Genomic DNA, 26,630 nt, shown 5'->3' on the forward strand with positions numbered 1-26,630 from the left:
AAAATAAAATGTTAAAAAAAATCTTCTTTATGTCTTATATTAAGATAAAAAAGTAAGTGTTAAAGAAACTCTTGAACTTAAAATGTTATAAAATGTGTGCAAAGTGCAATGTAAAAGTGTAAACGTAGAAGAATCAAGGCAAACTTTGAGGTAGATCAACATCTGTAATAAGTAGGGGTGTAATGGTTCACAAAATTCACGGTTCCTTACGACACAGTGGTGTCACGGTTAGGTACATTTTGAGATACAGCAAAAAGAAAGAAATGCCAAAGAAATGTATATTATTAAAAAGAAAAGTTATTTTTAAATAAGTCTGAGTTTTCCCTACATCTTGAAACGTTTACTTTTATAAATGGGGGTAATATATTTGAAGGATGAACAAATGTGTTTTGGTCATCACATTAAAAATAACCTTTAAATATGATAATATTTGAGTTTTGAAGTGCTGGAAAAAGATGTGTGATGTACTTGAAAGCATTTTACTATTCCTGCCAAACATGGTTACAGTGAGTGTTACTACAGTACATTAAATCCATATACAATGAATGTTGCTGATCTATGGACTTAAATATAACTAGTTAATTCATGGCACAATGTTTCTCCTGGTTTCCACGTCAGCGCAGTTTGATCCGTTAATAACGGAGAAATGTGAATGTTTCTCACTCGATCTCACGCTGATGTTATTACTTCTGTGGCGAATAGGGGTTATGCAGAACGCCCAACGTTCGAACCGGAAAACAGGTATAAGCATTTCCGGTTTGCACTACCGTACGCATCTGCAGCAGTAGGTGATCTCTGAGGTAACTTATTTTTCGCTTTTTTAGAAAACAATTCTTATTTCTGTTTTAATGAAAATGTCACGAATGCTTAAGTATCAGAAAAAAAAAATTTATAAAAAAAAAAAATGCAGTCTTCATTTGATTGTTTTAATCGTCTGCAAGCAAATATAAAAGGTTAAACTACTCTGATAGCATACAAGTCTAAACTAACTTACTGATAGTTAGCTAACTCTACATCGGGTGCCATTAGCAAAAGCTACATACTAACTTACATACCTTCATAATCATGAATAAATGAGGAGGCGTAAAACTTAAATCCTTTATCTAACGGAGTACTCGGGGCTCTGGAAGTCCGTTTGGCAATACGATGTACATCTGAAATGGATAGAATGGGTAGCTCCTGTAAACACCGGCTATAAAAGGTCGCCATTCCTACGCTGTGTTTACCTCAGTAGCTGACGACCGGAAGTAGTTATATCTGTTTTGTAGAACCCGGAAGTATGTTGCACATAACCCCTATTCAAATGCTTTCTTGACTGGATCTCTTAGCGCTGTGTAGTAACAGTGTCGCTTGATCAAGATCGGCTCGCGCTGCACTGACATTGATGGTCCAAACTGATAAACGGTCCGTGGAGCACAACATAATAACGCAGTTTCGTTCCGCTTTCATTCCGCTTGCCATTTGATGTCGGGCGACGTTATGGTGGTCGCGCGTGCATTTGAATGAAAACATTGAGCGCTATATCGAACATTTTTTATATCGTTACCGACAATGGTGTACCGTCGATAAATACCGATACCGTTTTATCGCCAAGCCCTATGATCATTCGACGCCTCCTCGCTGATTTTTGTTTTGATTCCGCATGCGGCGGCGCGACACTGGTGGCTGGTGTCATAGATATCATATAATAAAGGCTAGATGTCTCGTCCGCGCTGCTGGACAAAAATGGAGGTCGACCTCTGCACACGGCGGCCATCTTGCCACAGGGAGCTCGCTCACTCGTAACATTGTGTGTTAATGGTGCATGTACTTTTAAAAAATCCATAACTTGCTAAATTTTCTACCGATTTTCAAATGGTTTGGTTTGTTATAAACGTCAGAGATGTAGTTATGACACTGCATAAATATGAATAATTATAACAATGGACTTCCATATGAAAGAATTATAGCCACGTTAATAACGTTTGTAAGAAACCAAACCGTTTGTAAAGATTTCAGCGAGATAAGACGATTTGTGTTCGTGCTGATCACTCACCTTACTTCAGATACCACAGATATCTTCAGATATCATTATATGGATATCTATGGCTGGTGTTGCCAGATTGGGTGTTTTTTCTGCTACATATTAAGGCCTGTTTACGGTGTGTTTTAGCCGGGTTTTCGCCTGGAAGGCTCTATGGAAATCTGGCACCCTATTGAACGAAGTTAAAGTGAGAGAGCGTACCGTTCACAGACACCAGAATAAACGAGTTCACAGTCGTTCATCAGGCAGTATTACGGTACGTTCACGTTCGCCCAAAATATGAACGCGTTCAGGCACAACAGTATTGATTTTATTCTGACTAACTCAAGTAGATTGACTGGAATCGTATGTTCCCGCAAGTCTGCGTCGGATTAGTGACAACTAATATTTGGCATCAATTCAACTTCAATTCAATCAATTCAATAGCTTACAACTATTTACTAACTATTTACTGAGATATTCTGCTGTACAGGCCGACTGCAGATACAAAAACAGAGACTGGATGGGTAATGTTTACTTTACTATCCAGAATGTGTGGAAATACAAACATGGCAACGCGTTGACTTCAATGTTATGTTGTCATCAGCAAGCCAGCTATCTGTAATTCCACATCCAGGAATCTGAGGTTAATTACTCAGCGAGACACGTGTGAATAAACGTAGACAACAGGTCAATAGTGCACTTCCACTCAATCGGCTCAAAGACTTGCATTATGAACAGTGTTGTGGCATCACAGGACCATTTGCCACATTGCCAGCACTATATGTAAGAATTTTCATGTATTTGTTTTGTTTTTCTATTGCCGGTGTGTGAACAGCTTATAACAAAACTTAAAAAACAAGACCTTTCGAGACTTCCTAGGTTGTCTATGAAAGCCTGAAGACTGATTTTTATGTGAAGGACTCAAACGTTTTTGCTGGGAAAATCAAAAGAATGTGACATTCACGCTCCCAAGAATGATGACACAGGACATGAACGCTTATTCAGGATAATACCGAAAGAGCCGTTCTGTCCAAATGTGTCATGCAAAGAAAAGGGATTCATTCAAACTATAGTCAGATCTATATATATAGCCTAAATATACTTTATAATCAAACTATGATAACGGTGTGATTTTAATGAGCTCATCTGTCGACATGATGCCGCTGAATCTCAGCTCTGCTGCAAACATTTCCACATCACTGTGATCAGAAGCTTTCTGAACTGCTGTTCTCACCGCTGTCAGTTTTGTTGTGTTTATTTTGTTATAGAGAGGAAAGTGTGCAGCACATATTTACATATTCATCTAAACGTCGCTCTCATTAGCGTGGACGGCGTCGGGTGTTTGCTAACAGTATATCACTGTAAAGGTATTCCACACGTCTGTTTACATCTAAGCGAAGAATAAAAAAAGACCTTCGCTGTGAGTATAATCAGGTATTGAATCACGTTCAGTCTCTTGTACGTTACGTGTTCATGAGCGCGAGCAATAAGTGCTGCTGCAGTTCACTTTAACGGCCACCGGTGTCGCTAATAACAAGGGCTTCTGAATTCTATATACAGCCCCTTTAAGGTTCAGGGTTCAGGTTATCTGATCTAGGCGGGGCCAGAGGCGAGCTAAACAGAAGATGACAGCGCATTAGTAAACATTGCAAGATGGCTATGGATGAACACCAGTTGTTTGAAACGGCTTTGGCCGCTACAATGAACGAGTTAGACTTGGCTTTTTATCTAAAACAGGAACAAAAGACGCCTCTCGAATCCTTCCTTTGCAAGAAGGACGTTTTAGCTGTTTTGCCGACCGGATACGGCAAGAGTATAATCTACCAGTTAGCTCCGCTGGTAGCTAAGCGTATGGGGCTTGTTGTGATTGGTCATACTGTTATCCAATTGCGTGCAGTGAGATTTTCAAATGCATGCTTGGTGCCGCCCCTCGAGCTGGCCGATTTTCATTGACGCCAGACCATTAATCTTTTAGATTTAGATCTGGATTTCCAGGCCAATCGTAAAATATTTTCCTTTGTATTTTTCGCATACATATATATATATATATATACACAATACATATTGTCTAAACGATCCCCATTCACACGGATCCATGAAAACAATTTCACTCGCTGTATTCTGCTGCCAGGCCAGTAGATGGCGATGTCACTTTGTAAAGAAACACTATGTGCCTATAGACTGAACACATAATACACAAGACGTCACCGTTTACACAAATTCACGTTTTTGTGAGACAATAATGGTATAATTTTCAAAAACTTGCACTTTGAACCCCGTTTTCAAAAAAAAAATTTTTTTTTTTTTTTTTAGTTTTTTTAGTTTTTAGGCCCCAAAAACGCCATTGTCACCAAAACACACAGAAAGTTTTCCGTTTTTAGTTGAAAACGGTGTCGTGTAAACGGCCCTTTAGAGGAGAAGTTGGATAATGGCATTAAAAATTACATTTATTTAAAATGGAAAAAAAAAAAAATCTGTAAATATATGTAAGGAATAATTGACGACAGGCCGTTGAATTATTAGAAAAATAATGCACACCCGAGGTGGTAATGCGGTCACGACGCGAAGCGGAGTGGCCGTTACACCTCGGGTGTGCATTATTTTTCTAATAATTCAACGGCCTGAAGTCAATTATTCCGCTTATACTACAGTTACCACACCTCGAAACATTGTTCAGATTATGTATTTCAAGACGTTTGTAAAGTTTTTGTCATTAAAACGCTCTTGTATGTAGGACTAATTTCTTACGCATCTAATCCCATGCCTCCGTTGCTAATTCCAAAACGTCATTTCAGAGTTAGTAACGGAGGTTTGAGCCGCTGATAGCAGACTAATGCTGGGGACACACGACTAGCTGACACATTCTCTGACTGGTTTCATCGACTGCAGCAGATTTTAAACACCGACTTTGAACACAGACTGAACGCGCTGAACACGCGTTTGGGCATGATCAGTCATAAGTATCAAATTACATTCATAACCGGCCTTAAAGTGTGTTCCCGGCTTTATGCAGTTATTAATGCAGTTATTAGAGAGAGATGTTGCAATAATGAGACAGAAAAGCATGTGCGTCAATATTATTATTTATTAATTAATTCAATTCGTTTTAATTAATTCGTTAATTCTTTTTTTTTTCTATTATTGACAGATGACAGTAGACTAGCCAAATAAATGAAACCCAAAGCCCTTTTAACAAGTAGGCCTATCAATAATTATTTATTTGTTAAATTATCTGCAATAAAAATCCGTGCTGCAGGACTATCCATTTATTTAGCCTATATTCAGTTTAATTTTCTATTGATTATAGATAGGACTTTATAGTTTATTTATTTAAATTAAACTGCATGTTTCTATTGATTGTGAAGCTAGACATTGAAAATTGCAGATCAAGCGCATGGGGCGAAATGCTTTTTCTTGTTATGATTTGTATCCGATTTTCCGTTATTACAGTTGACTACGCGAAGTGATATGGAACTGTAATGCGGTCAAGACCTGCCTGGAACTACTTTAGCCGTGCGTTTCCCTGAAAATAATGCACACCTTAGAACGTTCGTCAACCAATCAGATTCAAGCATTCAACGGCCCTGTAGTATAAAATGAAATAATGTATAAATAATTCTATAATTATTTTATTATTCATTATTTTGTTCATTTTATTCATTTATTTTCACGTTTAAGTACTTATCTGTAGATAGACGGATTGTATTATTTTTTTTCATGTTATCAGGAGAACTGCATGTCCTCAGTACCACACTGTTCAAACATAGTGAACTCTGTGTTGACTTTTCACAGCTATATCACTGAAGATTTGAGCTAGTACTTCCATCCTACTGTTGACCTGCTTGTCAAGTCAACTACTGGTCTTATGTCTTATTAGCATGTCAGTATTAGTATCAAGGTTACACATATTGGGTCACTATGTTGGAATATTTTCCAAAAATGTTGGGTCATTTTTTAAATCGTTGGGTCATTTATAGTAATTACTCGGCTGTTGGGTTAACTGTTGGGTTAAATACGTATGTTGTATGTACACTTGTGTGTTTTGAATTTAAGTACACAATTATGTATATTTACATTAAATTCTAGACTCCCCAATATTTATTTTTATTTGTTGAGACATATTTATTGTTTTATACAAATAAACAATCTGTAATTGAAAACAAAGTGTATTTTATTTATTAAAATAATGTCATGAATAATTTTTTTTTTTTTTTTTTTAAATAACCCACAGTTGGGAAAGTGCTGTAACACCCCATAGTTGGGTTACTCGTTGAGTTATTTTTAACCCAACATTATTAAGTGAGTATAAAGGAAAAGGGTTCTTTAAATAATTAAAATGTTCTTCACGCTAAGAAAAAAAATTGTCATTTTAAGAGCTGATCCCTGAAGGATTCTTTAAGGTTCATCTAAAACCCACTTTTGGAAGCTTTATTTTTAAGAGTGTAGTGTCAACAGGGCTGCCGTTTATGAACGTAAGACTGTACCTTCCATCTCCTGTTTGGCCTTTTCAAGCCTCTCTTTGTAAATTCTTTCCAATCTCTTCTGTTTCTCCTCTTGTCTCTTTCTTTCAGCCAGTGTTCTTGCTTCAACATCATGAAAATCTACCTGAGAAAAATATGCAATGTGTGATTAGACATATCACTATTATTGTGACAAATTATGTTTCTGCCCAAAACAAGTAAAAATAAGCATAATATTGGAAAAATAAATAAAATACTATTTTGTTCTTCAATTGTTAATTACCTTTCATTAAACAGCTAAACTCCACTAGAACACAATTTCTTTTTTCATTACAATCTTTAATTACATAACAACAGTGACGTGATCCAGGGTGCAAACTGATGTTATTATTAAATACTGCTTACTGTTAGAGGTGCAGCCGGATGAATACCTTTTTAATCTGCTTAAGAAAGTGATATCCCAGAGACAGTTTCTTATACGCCTCTCCATACGTGGCGTGCCAGGACTGCACCGTCTGAATGGCGAGTGTCCTGAGTTTTCTGGCCACTTCTTTAGGTGGAGGCAGCGGCTGCTCGGCGTCGGTCTCGACTGTGAGCTCCAGGAACTCCTGGAAGTTTGTGATGAGAAGACCTCTGAAGTGATGCGACCGGCTGAAGATCTCACTGAGCATCTGGAAGGCAGAGAGCCGGATCTCTGCATGCTCTTGGTTCAGCTGGGTCATAATCAAGTGGTAGAAATGATCAATGTAGTCATTGGAAACTCTGTGGTCAGGAAAAGAAGAGGGATTTAACAAGAAGGCGCATGTGGTCACATGTCCAGTGCTGCTCTATGGACTCAAGAACAAACACTATACAAACACACAGGCACATATCCATTATAAACTACTTGCTTATTAATGAAATTTGACATATAACTGTTTGTATCTTCATAATTGACAACACTGATAAATAAACGCTGGGCAAGGCCAGTTCCTCATTCTGTGACTGGACAATCAGTTCTCTATTCTCAAGAAGACTTTGGGCAGAGCTGGGAACCAAAGCTACTCACTTAATAATGTTGGGTTAAAAATAACCCAAGAGTTAAGTTAACTATTTATTTTTATTCATGACATTATTTTCAATAAATAAAATACACTTTGTTTTCAAATACAGATTGTTTATTTGTACAAAACAAAAAATATATTTTTAATTTACAAACTAAACATTGGGGACTCTAGAATCTAATGTAAATATACATAATTGTGAACATAAATTCAAAATACACAAGTGTACATACCTAGATATTTAACCCAACAGCCGGGTTTATACTAGAAATCACCCAACAGTTTTAAAAATGACCCAACATAGTGACCCAATATGTGTAACCCAACGTTTTTTTACTGTGTTTTTATGATGCACTGTACTGTGATAATAGCATGGCTGTCTGAAATCAAAAATTGTGGAAGCATTTCTGTCTCACACCTGGTTGCCAGCACAAAGTGCGTGACGGTTAAGCAAAAGATTGTAACCAGGTTAAACTCTTACTTCACTCCCAGGTTAAAGTTCAACCGGCTCTAGACTAGGGTAATGGCCGGTTACTAATGCAGTGGATGTGATGGGGCAAAATCTCTCACTATCAGCAAAACAAATGAGATATTCTGTTAGGAAGAGTGGTGTTTTTGGAGGTTTTAATGACATATATCTCCAAAACACTGCAGTAAAATAATTTCAAGTGAGGTATGCATATAGTATGGGTCGTCCCCTATAAGAACTGGCCACTCCTGTTCCAGTGAAATCTTTCCCAGAATGTTCTGAATCTATTCACATGACTTTTATTTTTATTTTCTAACTGTGAAACGTTGTTTGTGAACAAAACGATACAACCAAAAACTCTATATCATACTTGCACATTTTCTTCACTTCCTTCATTTTGTCTTGATTCAACTGTGGTTCTCCAGAGGTTGTCAACTCCTCAACCAGTTGTGAGAGCTTATCTCGCATTGTTTGGTCCATCTTGATAAAACCCTAAAACAGAATGAATAGAGGATTAAAGGATTAAAGTATAAGACAATGCAACCATCACTGAGAAATAGTTGCTCCTCTTATGTCATCATTACTCACTGTTACTTTTGTTATGCAACTGCTGTTTAGATAGATAGATAGATAGATAGATAGATAGATAGATAGATAGATAGATAGATAGATAGATAGATAGATAGATAGATAGATAGATAGATAGATAGATAGATAGATAGATAGATAGATAGATAGATAGAGTAATTCATACAATCTACTAGTGACAGAGAGCTTCTCGTCTCATCTGACCATCTGTATCAGAAGTGTATCTTTCCTCAGTTGAATAGGACGAATGACACAACACGTACCTCCTCATCCACTTGCTGTAATGAAAAGGGCTTTATTAATTACTGGTATTGTATAAAATGTATGTTTCCGTGTGGGGACGAAGTGCACTCATCTCAGTGTCTTTAGTGCGACTGAGCAGGGAATGTAAACAAAGATACAGTGAGCAAATGCAGCTGTGAAGAGTCCACCATTTTCAAAATAAAAGTCTCGCTCGTGTAACATTTCACTGAAAACTGACTGAACTACAGCCGAAACATAATCATTATTATAATTGTATAACATTTACTTTCACTGTAACGTTGAATATGGGTGTGTCTATTACAGTTTCACGTGTGCGAATCGCTTATGATTATTAATTAGATGCTTCTGACGTTGCTTACGTAACAAAAACAATATTCATTGGTCGAGCCTTCCTTAATTCTTATTCGCCACGCTAACATCCGCCCACTTACCCACGTCTGGTTGTCAGCCAATCAGTGAGGCATATTTATGAATATTCAAAAGCCAAGCCTTTGGCGTAGTAGGATTCGAGTGACGCACTTTGTAAATGTGTAACTTTTCTGTGGGCGGGAGTAATAAACGGTAATAAAAAGAGCAATAAAGGTTCTCACCACACCTGAGAGTTATTGATAGCATAGTCAACACAACGCTGTAAACAAACAAACACTTAATCATGCTGGGACGTATTTGTCTAGTGTTCTGCTTGGCAGGTGAGTTTATCACTGGTTTTGGCAATAAGGATAATCAAAGTTTGATGTTTTGAGCGTGTTTTGTAACAAAGACGATGTTATTTTGTATCTTTAATCCTTAAAAGTTCAAACCACAATAAGTATAAAGCAGACTCTTCATATCACGTAGTTAGTTATGTTTTGTGTGTGTATGTTTCATCTATACAGCCTTGGCAAGCGCAGCTGTGATCCCTAATGGCTCTAAAGTGGTGGGTTGATGATTCTAACCTATTCCTTATAACCTTAAATTAACCACTAACGTTACATGTATTTAATGTATTCTGTGTGCTTCTCTTGGAAAGCCAAAGTGCTCTGAATACTTCCTTCCCATCTGTACCCGGGAATATAACCCTGTGTGTGGAACTGATGGAGTCACTTACCCAAACGAGTGCATGCTGTGTCTGGATAACATGTATGTAAATCAACGTTTCTAACGTTTCAGTTTGAATGTTCTTCCTAGTGTCCTACTGAAACCTTGTCGTTTGTCTGTCTTGTCATAGGGAGCTCAAGGTGAGCACTGCGATCTCCAGGACGGGAGAATGCTGAGACCGATCCACTCGTTTATATTTGGGATGGCATGAAGGCTGGAACCACATGCTGCTTTTTAAAAATGTTTTTAATGATGAAATGAAGTGTTTGTTCCCTGTTGTGTGTCCTTTTTAAAATTGTTCTAATCCTTAAATAAAGCATTTATGTAGTAACTCGTTGCTTTGTACTTTTTGTCTTGAGTTTAAATGTTTATTTGGAGCATTTCTCAGCTGAATCGGTCTCGCATCAAAAAACAGACAAAGGAGAATTAGACAAAATGGCCATAAATGGCAATTGTTCAACATGAGTAAACTGAGACTTTATTCAATGAGGTAATATGAACATTGTGTGTGTTTGCCATTTGCTTCGGAGAGAAAGGGGTAATGGATCAGTGTGTGAACACCAAAAAACAATGGTAATGTCAAAGTTTGATTTAATGGCCTAATTTGACTTCTAGTAGAGCATTTGAGTGATGGAAAAATGACATGGGTATTTATTTCTAAATCAAACGGCACAAAAACAACTTTTCCAATGATGCCAAGTAGTTACAACACACTCCAGGATTGCATTGGATAAACAGTCAAACACAACATTACTCCCACTGCGCGGGCCAATCATCTTCTACAGTGGTATCATATCTCGCATCTCTGACACAATGAAGGCAAGGGAACAAACTTTGTCCCACATCATATACACTAAATATTTACAACAAACAGGACAGGCTGTTTTATATAAAACTCTGTTGATGGCCGATTGGCTATAACAAAGGTACATTTGATGTGTATTTTATTACATTACAATTTTATACTACTGTATACCTTCAAGGGGATCATTCATGACTCATAATCACTAAAGAACATCAAATACTGCTGTTGATTTAATGAAATAGTTTGTGAGTTGAACTTGAGGACTTGCTGCACTGTTTCAACTGCATCTCTTCTTATGCAAAATATAATCTACAGAACTGCTGTTGTCTAAATATAATTTAGAAATCGTTATGTGAAGTCGTCTTATATAAATATAATTTCATAAGGTCAAGATGCAAAACTCTACTATCCAAGTCCAAGGCTAACATTTATTTTCAGACTGTCATGACACTGTTGTGATGAAATCCCTCAGTAAGGATTGTACGGGTATCAGTATTCTCACATGTCCAACAGGGCTAAAAACTGCAAACCTCACTGAACAGAAAATACAATCAGCTCATATAATACTGGAGTCCCTGAGGTTTATGATGATGATCAAAGTTGCATTTTTTATATGCATTTTTTTATATTCTATTAGTGCCGCATACAAATGGTTGCAGATATTTACACATATTTTTTAAAATGATTAAATGAACAGACATGGAATGGACAAGCTAAGTTTATTAATTTTATAAAACACATTTAAAAACAACAGACATTGAAACCAAACTGCTGTACAACAAATGTAAAACAAACTTAAAACAAATTTAGACGTGAAGATAAAAAAAAAAAAAAAAAAAAATGGATACATGGAAATTTTACACCCTCAAACATATTGAATAAGAATGACAATGTGGGATTGAAAATAACACCAATGTTTTTAACACAGTCTCGTACATTGGAAAAGAGGGGACCAAGCTGATTACCAATGCCAGAAGACAGAACTGTTGGGTCAATAGCAATTATTTCAGTTTTATTACTATTTAAGAAATCCAAGTCCATCCAGCATTTAATGTTTTGGAGACATGCAATCAGATTAGACACAGAACAGTTGTGGTTTTTAACAGGAAGATAAGGCTGAGTGTCATCTGCATAGAAATCATACAAAATGTTGGGTTTCTGAATAATTCAAGCATTTACATAATAAGGCAAAAAGAAGAGGACCCAGAATAGAGACTTGTGGGACACCATTGGAGATTTGAGAATGAGATGAGAAACATTTCCCCAAATTAACAGAAAAAGTTCTTTCCTTAAGGTAAGATGCAAACCAAATACAGCACAGATCCCTGAACCCCAGCTGCATGATCAAGTCTTTGCAAAAGGATGTCATGATCTACTGTGTCAAATGAGACACAAATCAGTGGAGATCTATAATGGGGATTTAAAAATGCATGAATTGTTCTAAAAAGGACCTTCGGCCTTTGTGCATTTTGTGCAAGACAAAACAAAAGTTTGATAATATGTGTAACATTTTTGTACTTTGTACAGAACATCTTTTTTGAAGAAGCTCCGAACTCAGAAAATAGTTCCCCAGTTGAGTAGCTTTACTGGAACTGAATGATTTGGTGGAATCCGAGAGATTAAACTGTATTTGTTATCCATGATTGACTTTGTACAACTCAAGTGATTATTCATTTGACATTACACACATCTACCAGCCAAAGTAAATAAACTATTAAACTATAGGTGCTTAGTGTGTGTGATGTGATGAATCAGTGGGATGGACGGTCCGCTCCCACGTTAAGAGGCGGATACAGTATTGATATAAATAGGCGGATCATTTTATCACTGATCATATTGTCAGTGAGTCTCAGATTGTGAATAATGTTTGCACGAGGAGTCATCGTCCTTCTCTGCGTCCTAGGTGAGTAATATAATGATTTCATGATTTCATTTACAAAACAGCTGATGTTAGGATGTTGGTAATTTGTCACATGAGGAGCTGCGATACACACTGATACTCAGCAACAGTCTAATTTGGTTCATAATGAAGAGTTTGATTATTTCAATAAAGTCTGCACATTCTTTAGAGTCTTAATTCATCTTTGCCAAGTAGGACAAATGAAAAATGCTTAAGATAAGTCACATTCAGACATTTGTAAGTGTGATTTAAGTAATAGTTCACAAAACAAAAAGTCTAAAGTTCAGTTTTGGTTCAATGGGCAAAACTAGAAGTTAGCATGTATGTTATTTCCTCTTGTCATATCATGATAAACTTTAATCCTTGTGTTTCCTTCTTGACAAACAGTGGCCATATCTGATGGAGCAAGAAAGGTGAGTAAATAAAGGCTGTAGAATTGCTTCTTTCCACATGAAAATAACTCCATAAAATAACTTTTTTTTTCTTTTTATGTGACCAGCCTAATTGCAGGCACTCGTCTAACATGTGCACACTGGAGTATTCGCCCGTGTGTGGATCCAATGGAATAACATACGCCAATGAATGCATGCTGTGTGGTGCCATCAAGTGAGTTTAAAAATGCATGTATTTTAAAATAAAGTACTGTAGGTTTAAAACCAGTTTAGAGTCTGTAACTTTCAAACTTTAATCTTCAATTTAATCTCTCTCTTTTTTAGGGCATCAAACACTAAAATCTTGATCCAGAAGCAAGGCCCATGTTAAATGAACATCTGGAGGAGTAACACAGGAATGGCACCATGATTCAGCTTGACAGACCTTTAGTCAGCTTCTCATGTCTCATTCATTATGAGCTGAATGTGTAATGGTTTAATCCATAAATAAATGTTGCATATTGAAGCTGTTCTGTTTGGTTCTCTTTTCTTCCTCAAGTCAAATTTGAAAGACAAGATGATAAAATAGGGGGAAATAATAGGTGATGGTTTACTTTGAAAGAGGCACGCAAACCATATCTAGAGAGCAGAATATTATAAAGGTATCACAAATGCCATAATTTGTCTTAAATAAGAGGCGATCTGTTGCTGTAATGTGTTGTTTTTAAAGTCCCTCTTTGGTGAAAATCAAGTTTTTAATGTTGTTTATATGTGGTGTTTTTAAAGTGTTATGAAACACTTTAGTCTGGTCATTTACACCTCAGAGTTGCAAAAAGTCTCAAGAAATGGGAGTGTAAAGCTGTGGAAAATTGGGAGTGTAGAAGGTGGGAAAAGGGGAGACAACAACCAATAAAACACAGACCTGCAACACACTCATTATACAGACACATGGATATTAAAATATGACCACGGAGAAAAATAAAATAAAACTGGCTCAATGAAGCATTTAAAAAATCTAACCCTTCATAACAACAAACTCCCAAAACGAGGCAGAAACGCAGAAGAACATTTATTAAATTTAAGAGCACTAAACTAAGCTCTGTCTACATCGTCTTCTGTGTATCAGAATAATCCATTGTGTCATCACGTTCATGATCAGTACAGCTATATCAGTGATCTTAGTTGCACATTTTCATTTGAAGAAGATGTGATTAATTTTGTGCGCATACACGGTGCTGGTTCATGTTTAGAGCTCTAGACTAGAGTCTATGAGATACACTATATTGGCAAAAGTATTGGGACACCCCTCCAAATCATTGAATCCAGGTGTTCCAATCACTTCCACTGCCACAGTTATATAAAATCAAGCACTAGGCATGCAGACGCTTCTACAAACATTTGTGAAAGAATGGGTCAGGAGCTCATTGAATTCAAGCATGAAACCGTGATAGGTTGACACCTGTGCAATAAGTCCATTCGTGATATTTCCACACTACTAAATATTCCATGGTCAGCTGTTAGTGGTATTATAACAAAGTAGAAGCAATTGGGAACAACAGCAACTCAGCTACGAAGTGTTAGGCCACGTAAAATCCCTGAGCGGGTCAGCGCATGCTGAGGCTCACAGTGTACAGAAGTCACCAACTTTCTGCAGAGTCAATAGCTACAGACCTCCAAACTTTGTGTGGCCTTCAGATTAGCTCAAGAACAGTGCGAGAGCTTCATGGAATGGGTTTCCATGGCCGAGCATCAGCATCCAAGCCTTACATCTCCAAGTGCAATGCAAAGTGAGTGGTGTAAAGCGTAGGATGCAGTGGTGTAAAGTGTCAGATGCAGTGGTGTAAAGTGTGGGATGCAGTGGTGTAAAGCGTGGGATCCAGTGGTGTAAAGCGTGGGATGCAGTGGTGTAAAGTGTCGGATGCCGTGGTGTAAAGTGTCGGATGCAGTGGTATAAACCGTGGGATGCAGTGGTGTAAAGCGTGGGATGCAGTGGTGTAAAGTGTCAGATGCAGTGGTGTAAAGTGTCAGATGCAGTGGTGTAAAGCGTGGGATTCAGTGGTATAAACCGTGGGATGCAGTGGTGTAAAGCGTGGGATGCAGTGGTGTAAAGTGTCAGATGCAGTGGTATAAACCGTGGGATGCAGTGGTGTAAAGCGTGGGATGCAGTGGTGTAAAGCGTGGGATGCAGTGGTGTAAAGCGTGGGATGCAGTGGTGTAAAGCGTGGGATGCAGTGGTGTAAAGTGTCAGATGCAGTGGTGTAAAGCGTGGGATGCAGTGGTGTAAAGTGTCAGATGCAGTGGTGTAAAGCGTCGGATGCAGTGGTGTAAAGTGTCAGATGTAGTGGTGTAAAGCACTGGACTCTAGAGCAGTGGAGACGTGTTCTCTGGAGTGACGAATTACGCTTCTCTGTCCGGCAAGTCTGGGTTTGGCGGTTGCCAGGAGAACGGTACTTGCCTGACTACATTGTGCCAAGTGTAAAGTTTGGTGGAGGGGGAATTTCGGTGTGGGGTTGTTTTTCAGGGGTTGGGCTTGGCCCCTTAGTTCCAGTGAAAGGAACTCTTAATGCTTCAGCATACCAAGACATTTTGGACAATTTCATGCTCCCAACTTTGTGGGAACAGTTTGGGTTTGGCCCCTTCCTGTTCTAACATGACTTGGCACCAGTCCTGACCTCAACCCGATAGAACACCTTTGGGATGAATTAGAGCAGAGACTGTGAGCCATCTATCACTCTGCTCCACCAATAAGTTTTATTTTTCGAAAAGAAAAACAAATTTTGTGAACATGTAAAATAAAAATAAAAAAACCTAATAAAACCTGCCAAAAGGCTTCCACCTTTTTACACCTTCATACACACACATATTTTTTTTTTTTTATGTACAGTTCATGTCATTTTATATAAGATTACTAAAGCAAATAATCTAGCCTTCTTCTCACACCATGTGCTCCTGTGACCATGTGTCAGAAAAGGACGTCCCACCTTCAAGTGGTACTTGATAGTGACTCCCAAACCTTATTGGACTGTTATTTGATACTTTTTCAAACACTCTAACTGGTTGCAATCATTTAAAGAAACATGTACTGAACATAGGGCTTAATAAAACTTTCCTGTGTGCTGTAGAGGGTTAACATGATATTAAACAGCTGGCTGACTTTTCCATTTGTTGACATGACGTGGTTAGACTCAGATGGTAAATAAATATATATTAAGCTGGGTGTCCACCCTAGAGATTACTATATTTATAATGAAACCATCATATTTAAAAATATGATATTAATCTTATCATATAATAAAATATATTTTATTGTTGCTACTGTAAATCTATATTACATTTTTATGGGATCACATATGATTCCAGAATATTTACTTTTCAAAATAATTTTGTTTCTGTTTTTTTATTTTATATATATATATATATATATATATATATATATATATATATATATATATATATATTATATTAACATTATTATTGACAAAGATTTATAGTCAAACATTTATTTATTGAACAAAGATGAGGCTTTTGGTCATACCTAGGATATCCAGAACCACCAAAGGAGGGAGAGCATTTTCACATTTGGCTCCAAAACTCTGGAATAGTCTTCCTGATACTGTTCGTTGCTCAGACTCGCTCTCCCAGTTTAAAACTAGATTAAAGTCGCATCTCTTCAGCCAGGCATTCATATAATCCTACAGTTCAAACTACAATCCGGCCTCTAGATCATAAATGCCAGAGGAGAACTGGCCCCCGACTGAGCCTGGGTTCTCCCAAGGTTTTTTTTTTTCTCCATTAGGTCACCTGATGGAGTTTTAGGACACCATTAGGTCACCTGATGGAGTTTTAGGACACCATTAGGTCACTTGATGGAGTTTTTCGGTTCCTTGCCACTGTTGCCTTTGGCTTGCTCAGTTGGGGATGTTTTGGGGATATTTAATTTAATGTTATCAATCAATAAATTCCTCTTGAAAAAACTTTGTTGTATTATTTTAATTTAATACTGTGAAGCTGCTTTGATACAATCTGTATTGTGAAAAGCGCTATACAAATAAACTTGACTTGACTTGACTTTTATTTTTCAAAATAAACAGAAAATAGTATAAACTTTGCTAAAGTGGTTTTGAAAAATAAATAAATTAGACATTATTAAAAACATACTATCATATTATTCTTTTTTAATTTTTTTATTTAAAAAAACAAACAAAAAAACAAAAACAAATTACGGTAAGTGTTCATCAGAGGGGTCCAAGACCCCAGGACTTATGTGGATAAAGACATATTTTGTACATGACGACACATGTCCTTATAAGGCCTAGAAAATATGTTGTTTTAACGACATAATTGAGTGGAAAAAAATGATATGTATGTGGCAGCAATATATCTGAAATATCTGAATGCATACTTTATGACCCAGAGGAACAGCTCATTTGCTCCATATAGAGCTATAAGGCCATCTAGTGGCAAGAGTCATGAAATATCATGTTATATTATTTATTTTCCACAAGAGGTCGGCAAAGACTCCCAATGTAAGATATTTTGAGCTGAATTAAAAGGGTTATGCATGAAATAAAGAGTTATTGTGAATGTAAGTTGAAAGAATGTGAGGAATGTGCTTAAATTAGTAAATTACTATTTATTTATTAAATCTAGTCATTTAAAGGTAAATAAAAGATAACAAAACAATCTCAAAAAAAAAAAAAAAGCATTAAAAAAAATGTAAAAAATATGATCAAAATGAAATAAAATAAGCTTTCTGGAGGCCCTCCTGGCCACATCATGCATATAAGATCTTTAAACAAAACAAAAAACGCTTTTGTGATTTATTTTCACACAAAATATTTTGCTCCATCAATGTTCAGCACAAACACATTTCTTTATGCATTCATACACTATGTTATTAGTGAAAAGCACATTTTTCTTAAAGCTGCCGTCGGCAAGTCTAGCAGATTGGGTCGATTAGCCAAAATTTTGAATGTTTACAACTCTCATGCCCCTCCCCCACTACCAGCGAGCACCCCTCCCATCGAGGTCGTGCTCGTCAGTGCGTCACTGTGCGTGTGTACCTGATTTTCTGTGAACGCGTCCGTCTCTTCAGCATCTATCAACACCATGGACTCGGAGGTAGGCTGCCCTGGCTAATCTATCCATAGATAGCAATAACCGAGGAATTGGAAGCTTGTTAGTAGATTTTCTCTCCGCCATCACGCTTCATGCAATCTCCAGGCGAACTTCAGGCGTGGCGTGTGCATGTGATATTAACGTGCGCGAGTGAGGGGGGATCTGTGGCGTGTGCACGACCTGTGATTGACAGTCAGATCTCACACCCCCCTGCGCTGATTGGACCTGATGAAGCGGGAGCGCTGGATTTTTGCAAAACAAATAACACGCTCCAGGTGGAGTTAGAAGCTCGGGTTTTTTTTCTAAAACCACTTTATTTATGTTGTTCTGTCGGATTATAGTGTCGATTACACTGAATATGATCAAAAAAATGTTGCAGACGGCAGCTTTAAGGTATGCCTTTAGCCCTGTTGAACCCCCAGGGGTCGGCAAGTAACTTTGGCCGCGGGCCAATATTTTTTTTAGCCAGTAGATGGCGGGCCAGCTACACGGAGTAGGCGTATGGATACAAATTAAATACTCTTATATAGGCCTATATCGCGGAATATGATGGGTCCGTCACCGTCCGTGGATCATTTGTTCAATCGTTTTTTTCAAATTAAAACCAAAAATAAAAAGATGAAAAACAACTTGTTTTTCCATTATTTATTTCCTGAACTAAAATGATAAAAACGAATAACGACGGGTTTTCTGATTTTCTGATTGTGCTCAAATCAAAAATAGAAAAAAATGAATTACTGGATTAGACAAATTTTAATTTTGATTTTTAATTTTTAATTTAACACCTAAGGCATATATCAAGGGAAATCATTTTAAACAGATCAAGTACTATTGTGGTAACAGATTATAGCCATTTTAATAAAGGTGTGAATAGCAATCATGCCTCATTCGCTTACAGTCCGACTTTATTCCTTTTTTATTATTATTATTTATTCGGGACACACACATACACACCTAAGGTTTAAGGAGGTCTGCGCGGGACTGTTTTTTTTTTTCTTTTTTCGTCCCGCTCCCACAAGGTTCTATTCAGCAACCGCTTAAAATACACTCGGTGTTCACCCGCTTTATTTCCCGACCTGACGGGTCCGCAAAATTTAGATCTCGTTTCCAGAATCTCACATTCAAATGTCTCTCAGGCCGGGTTCACACCAGACGCAGAAGCGGCGCGGAACGGAGGCCGCTTCCTTTCGGCGCCGATGTTAACCTATGGTGTCGTTCACACCAGACGCGGAGCGCCGCGGCCGGCTCGCGCCGTGAAGCGCCAGTTTCGGCGTCTGGTCTATTTTTTGCATAGACAGTATATAAACTGGACACAGCGACCCCATTGGATTCAACGGAGACAAGTGAAGTCAAATAGAAGCACCAACTTCCTGATGGTCGAGCGTACTGCGCAGACTCAAACTGAGCTTGACGACATAGATGTGACGTGAGCAACCCGTCTATCTACTAGTAGCTGTGCCGAGAGAAATCTGAATAATTCCCTTCCGAAACTTGCAGAGACGGAGAGTGTGAGTAGGAGCTGTCCATGAGCTAGAAGCAGGAGAAACTTTTGCCAAGTATTCTGATTAATTACTTTGTCATTTTGCCTCCACGTCCCCCCGATTGCGCGCGAGCTTCTCCTCCTGTCCATACGGTAATCTCTCTACTGTGCGACAGAGAGTCGAGTGGTTATGACGCAATCGTTAGCCTATTTTTACAAAAACTGCTTCTACGGGGCCATAACGTAAGATACACGGTAATGGAGCCTTTTATACATTTTCGTGTTTCTTTAGAAATAAATAATGGACAAATGGAGTCTTTAAACGCCTCAGATGTAAAGTTATTCGCTGTCAAAGTGACGCCAAAATGAATGGGAGTCAATGGGATGCTAACAGCAGGTGATGGTCCGCTAGCCAATGGCGGCGCCCGGGGCTACTTCAAAATAATATGAAACCCTGCCCCCCTGATTTTTTGCGCGACCGCGAGTGATCCGCGTCCATTCCGGCAGGAAGTCACACCAAGAAACACGAGACATCCGGTCAATTGTCAAAATAAAAGCAATTTTCAAATTAAAATACCGCGAGTGACAAATGCGATCATATTTGTGTATCTAAACAGACAAGAAAGATGAAAACAAACAAAGAAAAAAACTGTCTACCATATTCTCTCTCTGGCTGCGTGTGTGTCTCGACAACGGATTAATAAAAGAAGTGTACAGACTTCTTGGTTACAGAAACATGGTGTATTCATTTCATGAGGTTATTTACTTACCCATGATGTAAAAAATAGCTCTGAATAAACAACAACGAAGCGCTTGTCGACCGCTGCGGAGAATACGCGTCTGGTGTGAACAGGCAGGCGCCGGACTGCGCGTGATTTTCCATTCCGCGCCGCTTCGGCGTCCGGTGTGAACCCAGCGTAACGGAAAGGAGATTAAGTAGCCTATAATAATTATAAATACTATACAAAAATTGTGTTCGTGTCAATATAAATATTAGGCTATTTTAACATTGTACTGTCAGCAGAGAAAAAAAATGCCACAGAAAAAAAATTGGAAATATAAATAACATAAATTAAATAGGACAAAGCCTATCACTCATATTTCTAAGCAACATAAACGAAAATCATATTGCCCTACTGACAAATGAAGTAGGCTATTTTCTGCCGAACTATTTCAAACATCCTTGCAAAAAAAGAATGTTGTTGACTGACAATCATGGTTTCAGTACCAAACAGCTCCTCAGAGATAGGTGTACAGGTGGTCAGAATTGGATATGCTGTCAAAAGATGTCAGGAGTGGGCTTTTCTCAGTCAGACCGCCCGCTCCGTCTAAAGTACACCAGAGTTCTGACCGCTACCGTCTTTTGACGCGCGAATGGACACAAAGTGGTCAAGCGTATAACTAGACGCGGCAGGCGCGAATTTGACGAGCTATTCGCGTCCGGTGTGAACGCACAGCTGCGTTCACACTACAAGCGACTTTGTCGCTGCATGTCGCTGGTGGCTGGCGATGAGGTCGCTAGTGGGCGTTCCCACTACTGGTTGCCTTGTAATGTTTATGAATAACATCCAATGACAGCGAATCAGTTTTCTTGCCGCTAAAAACAAACATTCTGGAGAGAAAATATTAAATATTTAGACTCGTAAAGCATGTAAGTTAAATGAACGAGTACCTGGGTCTCACAACTCCGAAAATATCAGATCAAAATTGAAAATAGGTGCTATCTGTATAAACAAACCACATATTTGAGCTTTAAACAACTACATTCTCGACTGAAAAACTCATATAACTACATTTCATGACACAATAACAGTAGTATTTTAGATTTAAAAAAATCTTTCTGTCGATGGGGCGAGGGGCTGAGCGGAGAAGGATGATGACGCGAGCTCCAGGCTCCACTCCTATTGGTTGTCGCTCGCGAAAGTCGCTCTTCATTTGCATAAAGTTAAACATTTCTCAACTTTGTCGTGTCGCCAGACACGCCCCATCCAGTCCCCAACGGTCGCGACCGCGCGTGTCGCCGGAAGTCGCCCGCTCCCCATTGAAATGAATGGTATCGTGTCGCTTTGTCGCGTGTAGTGTGAACGCAGCTTTATACTTTAAAATGTAATCCCGCGGTGAAATCGCAGCGCGACTACAGCTTTTCTCAAATAGTGGAAGAGTTTTGTGCAGCATTTAGAACTTCCAAAATAATCCGGCGGGCCAGAAAATATTGCTGGCGGGCCAGTTTTGGCCCGCGGGCCGCCAGTTGTCGTTCCCTATATAATAATAGTGTAGTGGCTTTTATTCTGCGGTTTATGGCACAGCAAAATATAAGTGAAAGATTAATCTTCAGTTCGCACTTTTACAAAAAGACAAATGTTTTTGGCTTTATCAATCTGATTACTGTTAACATTATCAGCTTTCAAGGATTAGATGTGAATTTGTGAAACTATTTAAAATTTGTTAAATTGTACGATGTAAATATCATATATTATTGTGATGTAAATATCATATGATCTATGAAAATATGAATACATTTATGTCTTAAGTGTCTGTTTATGTAAGTGATAAAGAGAGAGTTCTTGATCATTTACTATTATATTAGCAGGGGATGTTTTAGTTTTAATTTATTGATTAATGTTTTTATGTTATGCATTAGGCTGTTGCATAAAGTTGTTCAGTAAAATCATTCTTTAATCAAAACATTTGTACATATTTTATTAATCTCAGTATAAGTTTAGGAAAAGGCGACAGATGTTTCAGAGAAAGTGAAGAGGCCGTGGATGAACGAGTGTGTGTGTGTGTGTGTGTGTGTGTGTGTGTGTGTGTGTGTGTGTGTGTGTGTGTTTCCAGCAGAGGGAGACAACATTACGCAAATGATGTCACGAACATTAATTTCTATAATTTCTCCCTCCCACCTCAGAACAGTTAATCATGATACACTCGTAAAAATAATTGCAGGAACCATGGAACCTTCAACATTCCCACTGCACATTTCTTTATAGTTGAAAAAGATTCTTTAGATTATTAAAATGTTCTTCACACTAAGAACAAAAAAAATAATAATTAAGAATTGATCTCTGGAAGGTTCTTTGAGGCTATTTTCAAGATGAATATGATTTTAAAGAGTAATTTATTCAGCAGTTGAGTTCTGGTTGAATTGGTTAAAACAACAACAATAAAAAAAAACTATAAAGTAAATAAAATAGTTATAATTTTTAAAGGATTTTTACCTCTGGTGCTCTTCGCATGTCAGTCAAAAATGACCGAAATACATTTTTTTTATATCAGTGAAATTAACTATATATTTTAGTTTGCTAATGTTTTTTTATTTAATGTTTTGTATTTTTTGTGGATTTTATGGTACTAAATTATATTTACACTGTATTTTTAATCCATTTATTCACCTGAAAATTTAATTTCCAACTTAAACTGTGGTAAATCTTGAACACTGTAGAACACAGACTGAAGTTTGATCTCTTTTCAAAGACGACGCTTGAAAAATTATTGCTGAAGTGAAACAAGGTTTTTAAAAAGTGAACTTAAAAAAAGTGACAGAAATGTAAGTTTATTGTCATGAAAAATGTGTTTTAAATTTTATGTATAGAATATATATTTTCAAAAACATGTTTTACTCTAAAACTGTGAGAAAATCAAAGCCATAAATCTAAACAAGTTGTGTTCAAACTTTTAGGTATCTCAAAAAAAAAAAAAAAAAAAAAGATTAAAGATTAAAACTTTCAGTCAGATTTTATTTTTCACATCTAAATCAGTCTGGCCAAAACAATCATGATCATACACCTGTTATGCAGACATGATTCTCAAACTGGGTAAAGTGTCTTTTATTACATTATAGAAGAGAATTGTATACTTCTATCAATTCGAAGTGATCATTCATGACTCATAATCACTAAAGGACATCAAATACTGCTGTTGATTTAATGAAATAATGAAATAGTGAATCTGTGAGTTGAACTTGAGGTCTTGCTGCACTGTTTCATTCAACTGCATTTCTTTTTATGCAAAATATCATTTAATTTAATAATCCTAAATATCATGTAACAATGGTTATGTAAAGTCTTCTAATATAAATATAATTGATCAAGTCAGGCAAGATGCAAAACTGTCCAAGTCCAAGGCTAAAGCTTATTTTCACATTGTTATGCAGAAATCCTCAAAAAGGATTAAATTAGTTTTTGTTTTGTTTTTAATTTAAGGTCATAAAAAGTCTTACAAAGTCTTATTTTTACTAATGAGAGGTCTTACATTTTACATGATACTTTGACTTAGACATATCTAAATAAGGTGGTCTTTCCCATTAATTAACTTAACCCTTTTATGCATAGTGGTCACTACAGTGGACAGATATTAAAAAAGCATTTTCTTGAATTTGCACGGGTTTTGATGGCAAAGTTGCACATCATCCTCTTCAGTGGACCCTGGTGCATCATCCTATACATTGCAACCAAGTGGCAAGCCGTTGTGTTTAGATTTTTCCCCCCTCAAAACCAAGATGGCCAATGGTCAGTCAGAAATGCCAAGTTGCTCCGGAATATCACCCATTCCTTCTGTCCTAGGAGACTCTTGTAGGTAAAAAAAAGATATATTGCAGCATCAAGCAATATCTAATGAGTCCTATCACAGTTACATTTTTCAAGTTTTGATTTTAGATTGGGAGAAAAATCTGATTAATCATCTGTCCACTATAGTGGACCTCATGCATCAATCCTTAAAAAGCCTGGATGTGATAAGTCAGACCTATCAAATTATAGGCCTATCTCAAATATGCCCTTTCTGTCACGGTTCATGAATTCGCTGTCTCTTCCTCGTCTCGTGTGATTGTGAGTAGTGTGTATGGTTAGTGTGGGTGTGTCCTCCAATTACCGCTGATCATCAGCACCAGCTGATTCCACTCTACTCACCTATATATTCTCAGTGACTGGTGTCTTGTGTTGTCAGATTGTTGTGGTGTTTACTGGTGTTGGTTCATGTCCTGTTTGGCGCTCTCTTGTGGTCTTCGGTGTCTTTGGTTCCTGACGTCATCATCGCACTTCTGGATTCACGGACTCCTCATTCATCTGCCATCCAGCACCAGCCCGGTTGCCCATCGAGGTCCCTGGGTCACTCTCCTGCCCTGTGTGTCGTGTTTGTGTGGAACTGACCATCACTGTTTATTTATAAACATATTTTACCTGCATCTTGCTTCCCCTCGCATTCATGACACTTTCTTGCTAAGGTTTTGGAACGTGTTGTTGTTGCACAACTCCACTCACACTTGTCATCCAACAAGCTTTTCAAACCTTTTCAGTCTGGGTTTAGAAAGGGACACAGTACAGATACAGCCTTGGTTCGTGTTATGAATGACCTGCTTGTCTCAGCTGACTCTGGAGGCTCTACCATCTTGGTCTTGTTAGATCTCAGTGCAGCTTCAGTGCCATTCTATCCTGCTAAATAGGCTGGAGAGTTGGCTTGGTATCACTGGTACTGTGCTTAACTGGTTCAAATCTTACCTCACTGATCGTTTCCAGTTTGTTGTCTTGGGAAACAACAAATCTGAAATTGGACAAGTCCACCATGGTGTTCCTCAGGGATCTATCCTGGGTCCCATATTGTTTAGTGTTTATATGCTTTCTTTGGGGCAAATAATTAGGAAATATGGTTTGGGGTATCACTTTTATGCTGAAGATACTCAAATTTACATCAGTTCCAAATCTGATCCTATACTGTCATCTCTAAAATTCTCTCGGAGTGTGTGCAGGAAATAAAAATGTGGATGCACCATAATTTTTTTTTAAATTGAATTCTTTTAAGACAGCTATTCTACTCAATGGCACACCTGCGGCTACTCACAAAGTGAGAAATTTTCATTTGATTATGGACGAGAGTTTTATTTTTTATTATATCTTATGTTCGTAAACTTGGTGTGATCTTTGACGCTCACCTAACACTAGACTCACATATTAAGAGTATTACAAAATCTGCATTCCATCATCTCAGAAACATTGCAAGAATTAGGCCCTATCTTACTCTACCTGACACTGAAAGGCTTATTCATGCATTTGTTACTTCCAGGATTGATTATTGTAATGCATGTTTGGTTTACCTGCTAAGTCTATAAAACGGCTGCAGTACATCCAGAATTCAGCAGCACGTGTGCTTACATACACTTCACCACGTCAGCACATTACAGGCATGCTTTATAGCTTGCATTGGCTTTCTGTTCAGTCGTGTATTGCTTTTACTCTCACACAAACGTACAAAGCTAAGCCCCCTCTTATATCTGTGACTTAAGTCACACGCCTTCCCGTTCCCTTTGGTCTACTGATTCACTTACTCTTCAGCAGCCTCCCTGTAGATTAAAATCTATGGGGGAGAGAGCTTTCTCTGTTGCTGCACCCAGGTTATGGAATGCACTTCCTCTTATTGTTAGAGATGCTTCCACATTAGCCAGTTTCAAGAAGTTGTTAAAAACTCATCTTTTTAAAATTGCTTATAGACTGTCATGATTAGTATTTTACTGTGTTGTACTGTAATGATTATTTTTGTATTACTCTTGTACTTCTGTATTTTATTTGCTTTTACTGTCTGTAGTGCTTTGGATTTTAGAAAAGTGCATCAGAAATAAAATGTATTATTATTATTATTATTATTATTATCATCATATCTACTTATATTGTGTTGTCATACTTGATTTTGTTATTATTAAATTTCCCCCCTTTGACTCAGGCAATGTTTGCTGTGTTGTAATGTGTTGAACTTAAGGGGCCCTATCTTGCACCCAGCGCAATTGACTTTGTACACCAACGCATGTATCATTCCTATTTTGCACCCGCGCAAAGCGGACTTTTCCCTCCACAGAAGCACGTCGGTAAGTTAGGAAATACACTTGCGCTCCCGGGGGCGGTTCAGCGCAAAGAGGAGGCGTGTTCCGGCGCAAACGTTCCTTCATGCTATTTTGCAGGTTTAGAAAACAATTGCGCCACTAACCAGGAAAAATTGTTTAAAGTCAGTGGCACGTTGCGCATGTTATTCATATGCTATTTTAAGGGCGCATGCTTGGCCATAATC

At 37.7% G+C, this 26,630-nt stretch overlaps 3 protein-coding genes across 4 annotated transcripts in view; 2 read left to right on the plus strand and 1 right to left on the minus strand.

Annotated features, from left to right (window-relative positions):
- uvssa (UV-stimulated scaffold protein A) overlaps positions 1 to 9,004 on the minus strand; it is a 45,171-nt gene extending 36,167 nt beyond the window's left edge. The window contains exons 1-4 of the mRNA XM_082178494.1: positions 8,829 to 9,004; positions 8,348 to 8,469; positions 6,897 to 7,227; positions 6,490 to 6,610 (exon numbers count right to left, since the gene is read on the minus strand). Coding sequence (XP_082034620.1) covers positions 6,490 to 6,610; positions 6,897 to 7,227; positions 8,348 to 8,457 — 562 coding nt within the window. The 5' untranslated portion in view covers positions 8,458 to 8,469; positions 8,829 to 9,004. The remainder of the gene's footprint in view (positions 1 to 6,489; positions 6,611 to 6,896; positions 7,228 to 8,347; positions 8,470 to 8,828) is intronic.
- A 353-nt stretch (positions 9,005 to 9,357) lies between these two features.
- Positions 9,358 to 10,237, plus strand: LOC309505351 (trypsin inhibitor ClTI-1-like). The gene is made up of 4 exons (XM_082178719.1): positions 9,358 to 9,518; positions 9,705 to 9,745; positions 9,839 to 9,948; positions 10,037 to 10,237. The coding sequence occupies exons 1-4, from the start codon at positions 9,482 to 9,484 to the stop codon at positions 10,080 to 10,082; spliced, it is 234 nt and encodes a 77-aa protein (XP_082034845.1). The 5' UTR covers positions 9,358 to 9,481; the 3' UTR covers positions 10,083 to 10,237.
- Positions 10,238 to 12,487: 2,250 nt separating this feature from the next.
- LOC309505095 (serine protease inhibitor Kazal-type 1-like) overlaps positions 12,488 to 26,630 on the plus strand; it is a 58,633-nt gene continuing 44,490 nt past the window's right edge. The window contains exons 1-4 of one of the 2 annotated variants that reach the window (XR_014208263.1): positions 12,488 to 12,614; positions 12,999 to 13,024; positions 13,111 to 13,217; positions 13,328 to 13,508. Coding sequence is in view for 1 of the 2 variants with exons in the window: in XM_082178491.1 (XP_082034617.1) it covers positions 12,575 to 12,614; positions 12,999 to 13,024; positions 13,111 to 13,217 (173 nt within the window). In the remaining variant the exon portion in view is untranslated. Of the gene's footprint in view, positions 12,615 to 12,998; positions 13,025 to 13,110; positions 13,218 to 13,327; positions 13,509 to 26,630 lie in introns of those variants that run through there. The other variant, XM_082178491.1, reaches the window with a different exon arrangement.

Source organism: Leuciscus leuciscus (genome assembly GCF_965113295.1).
Source record: "Leuciscus leuciscus genome assembly, chromosome: 8".
Taxonomy (NCBI): Eukaryota; Metazoa; Chordata; class Actinopteri; order Cypriniformes; family Leuciscidae; genus Leuciscus; species Leuciscus leuciscus.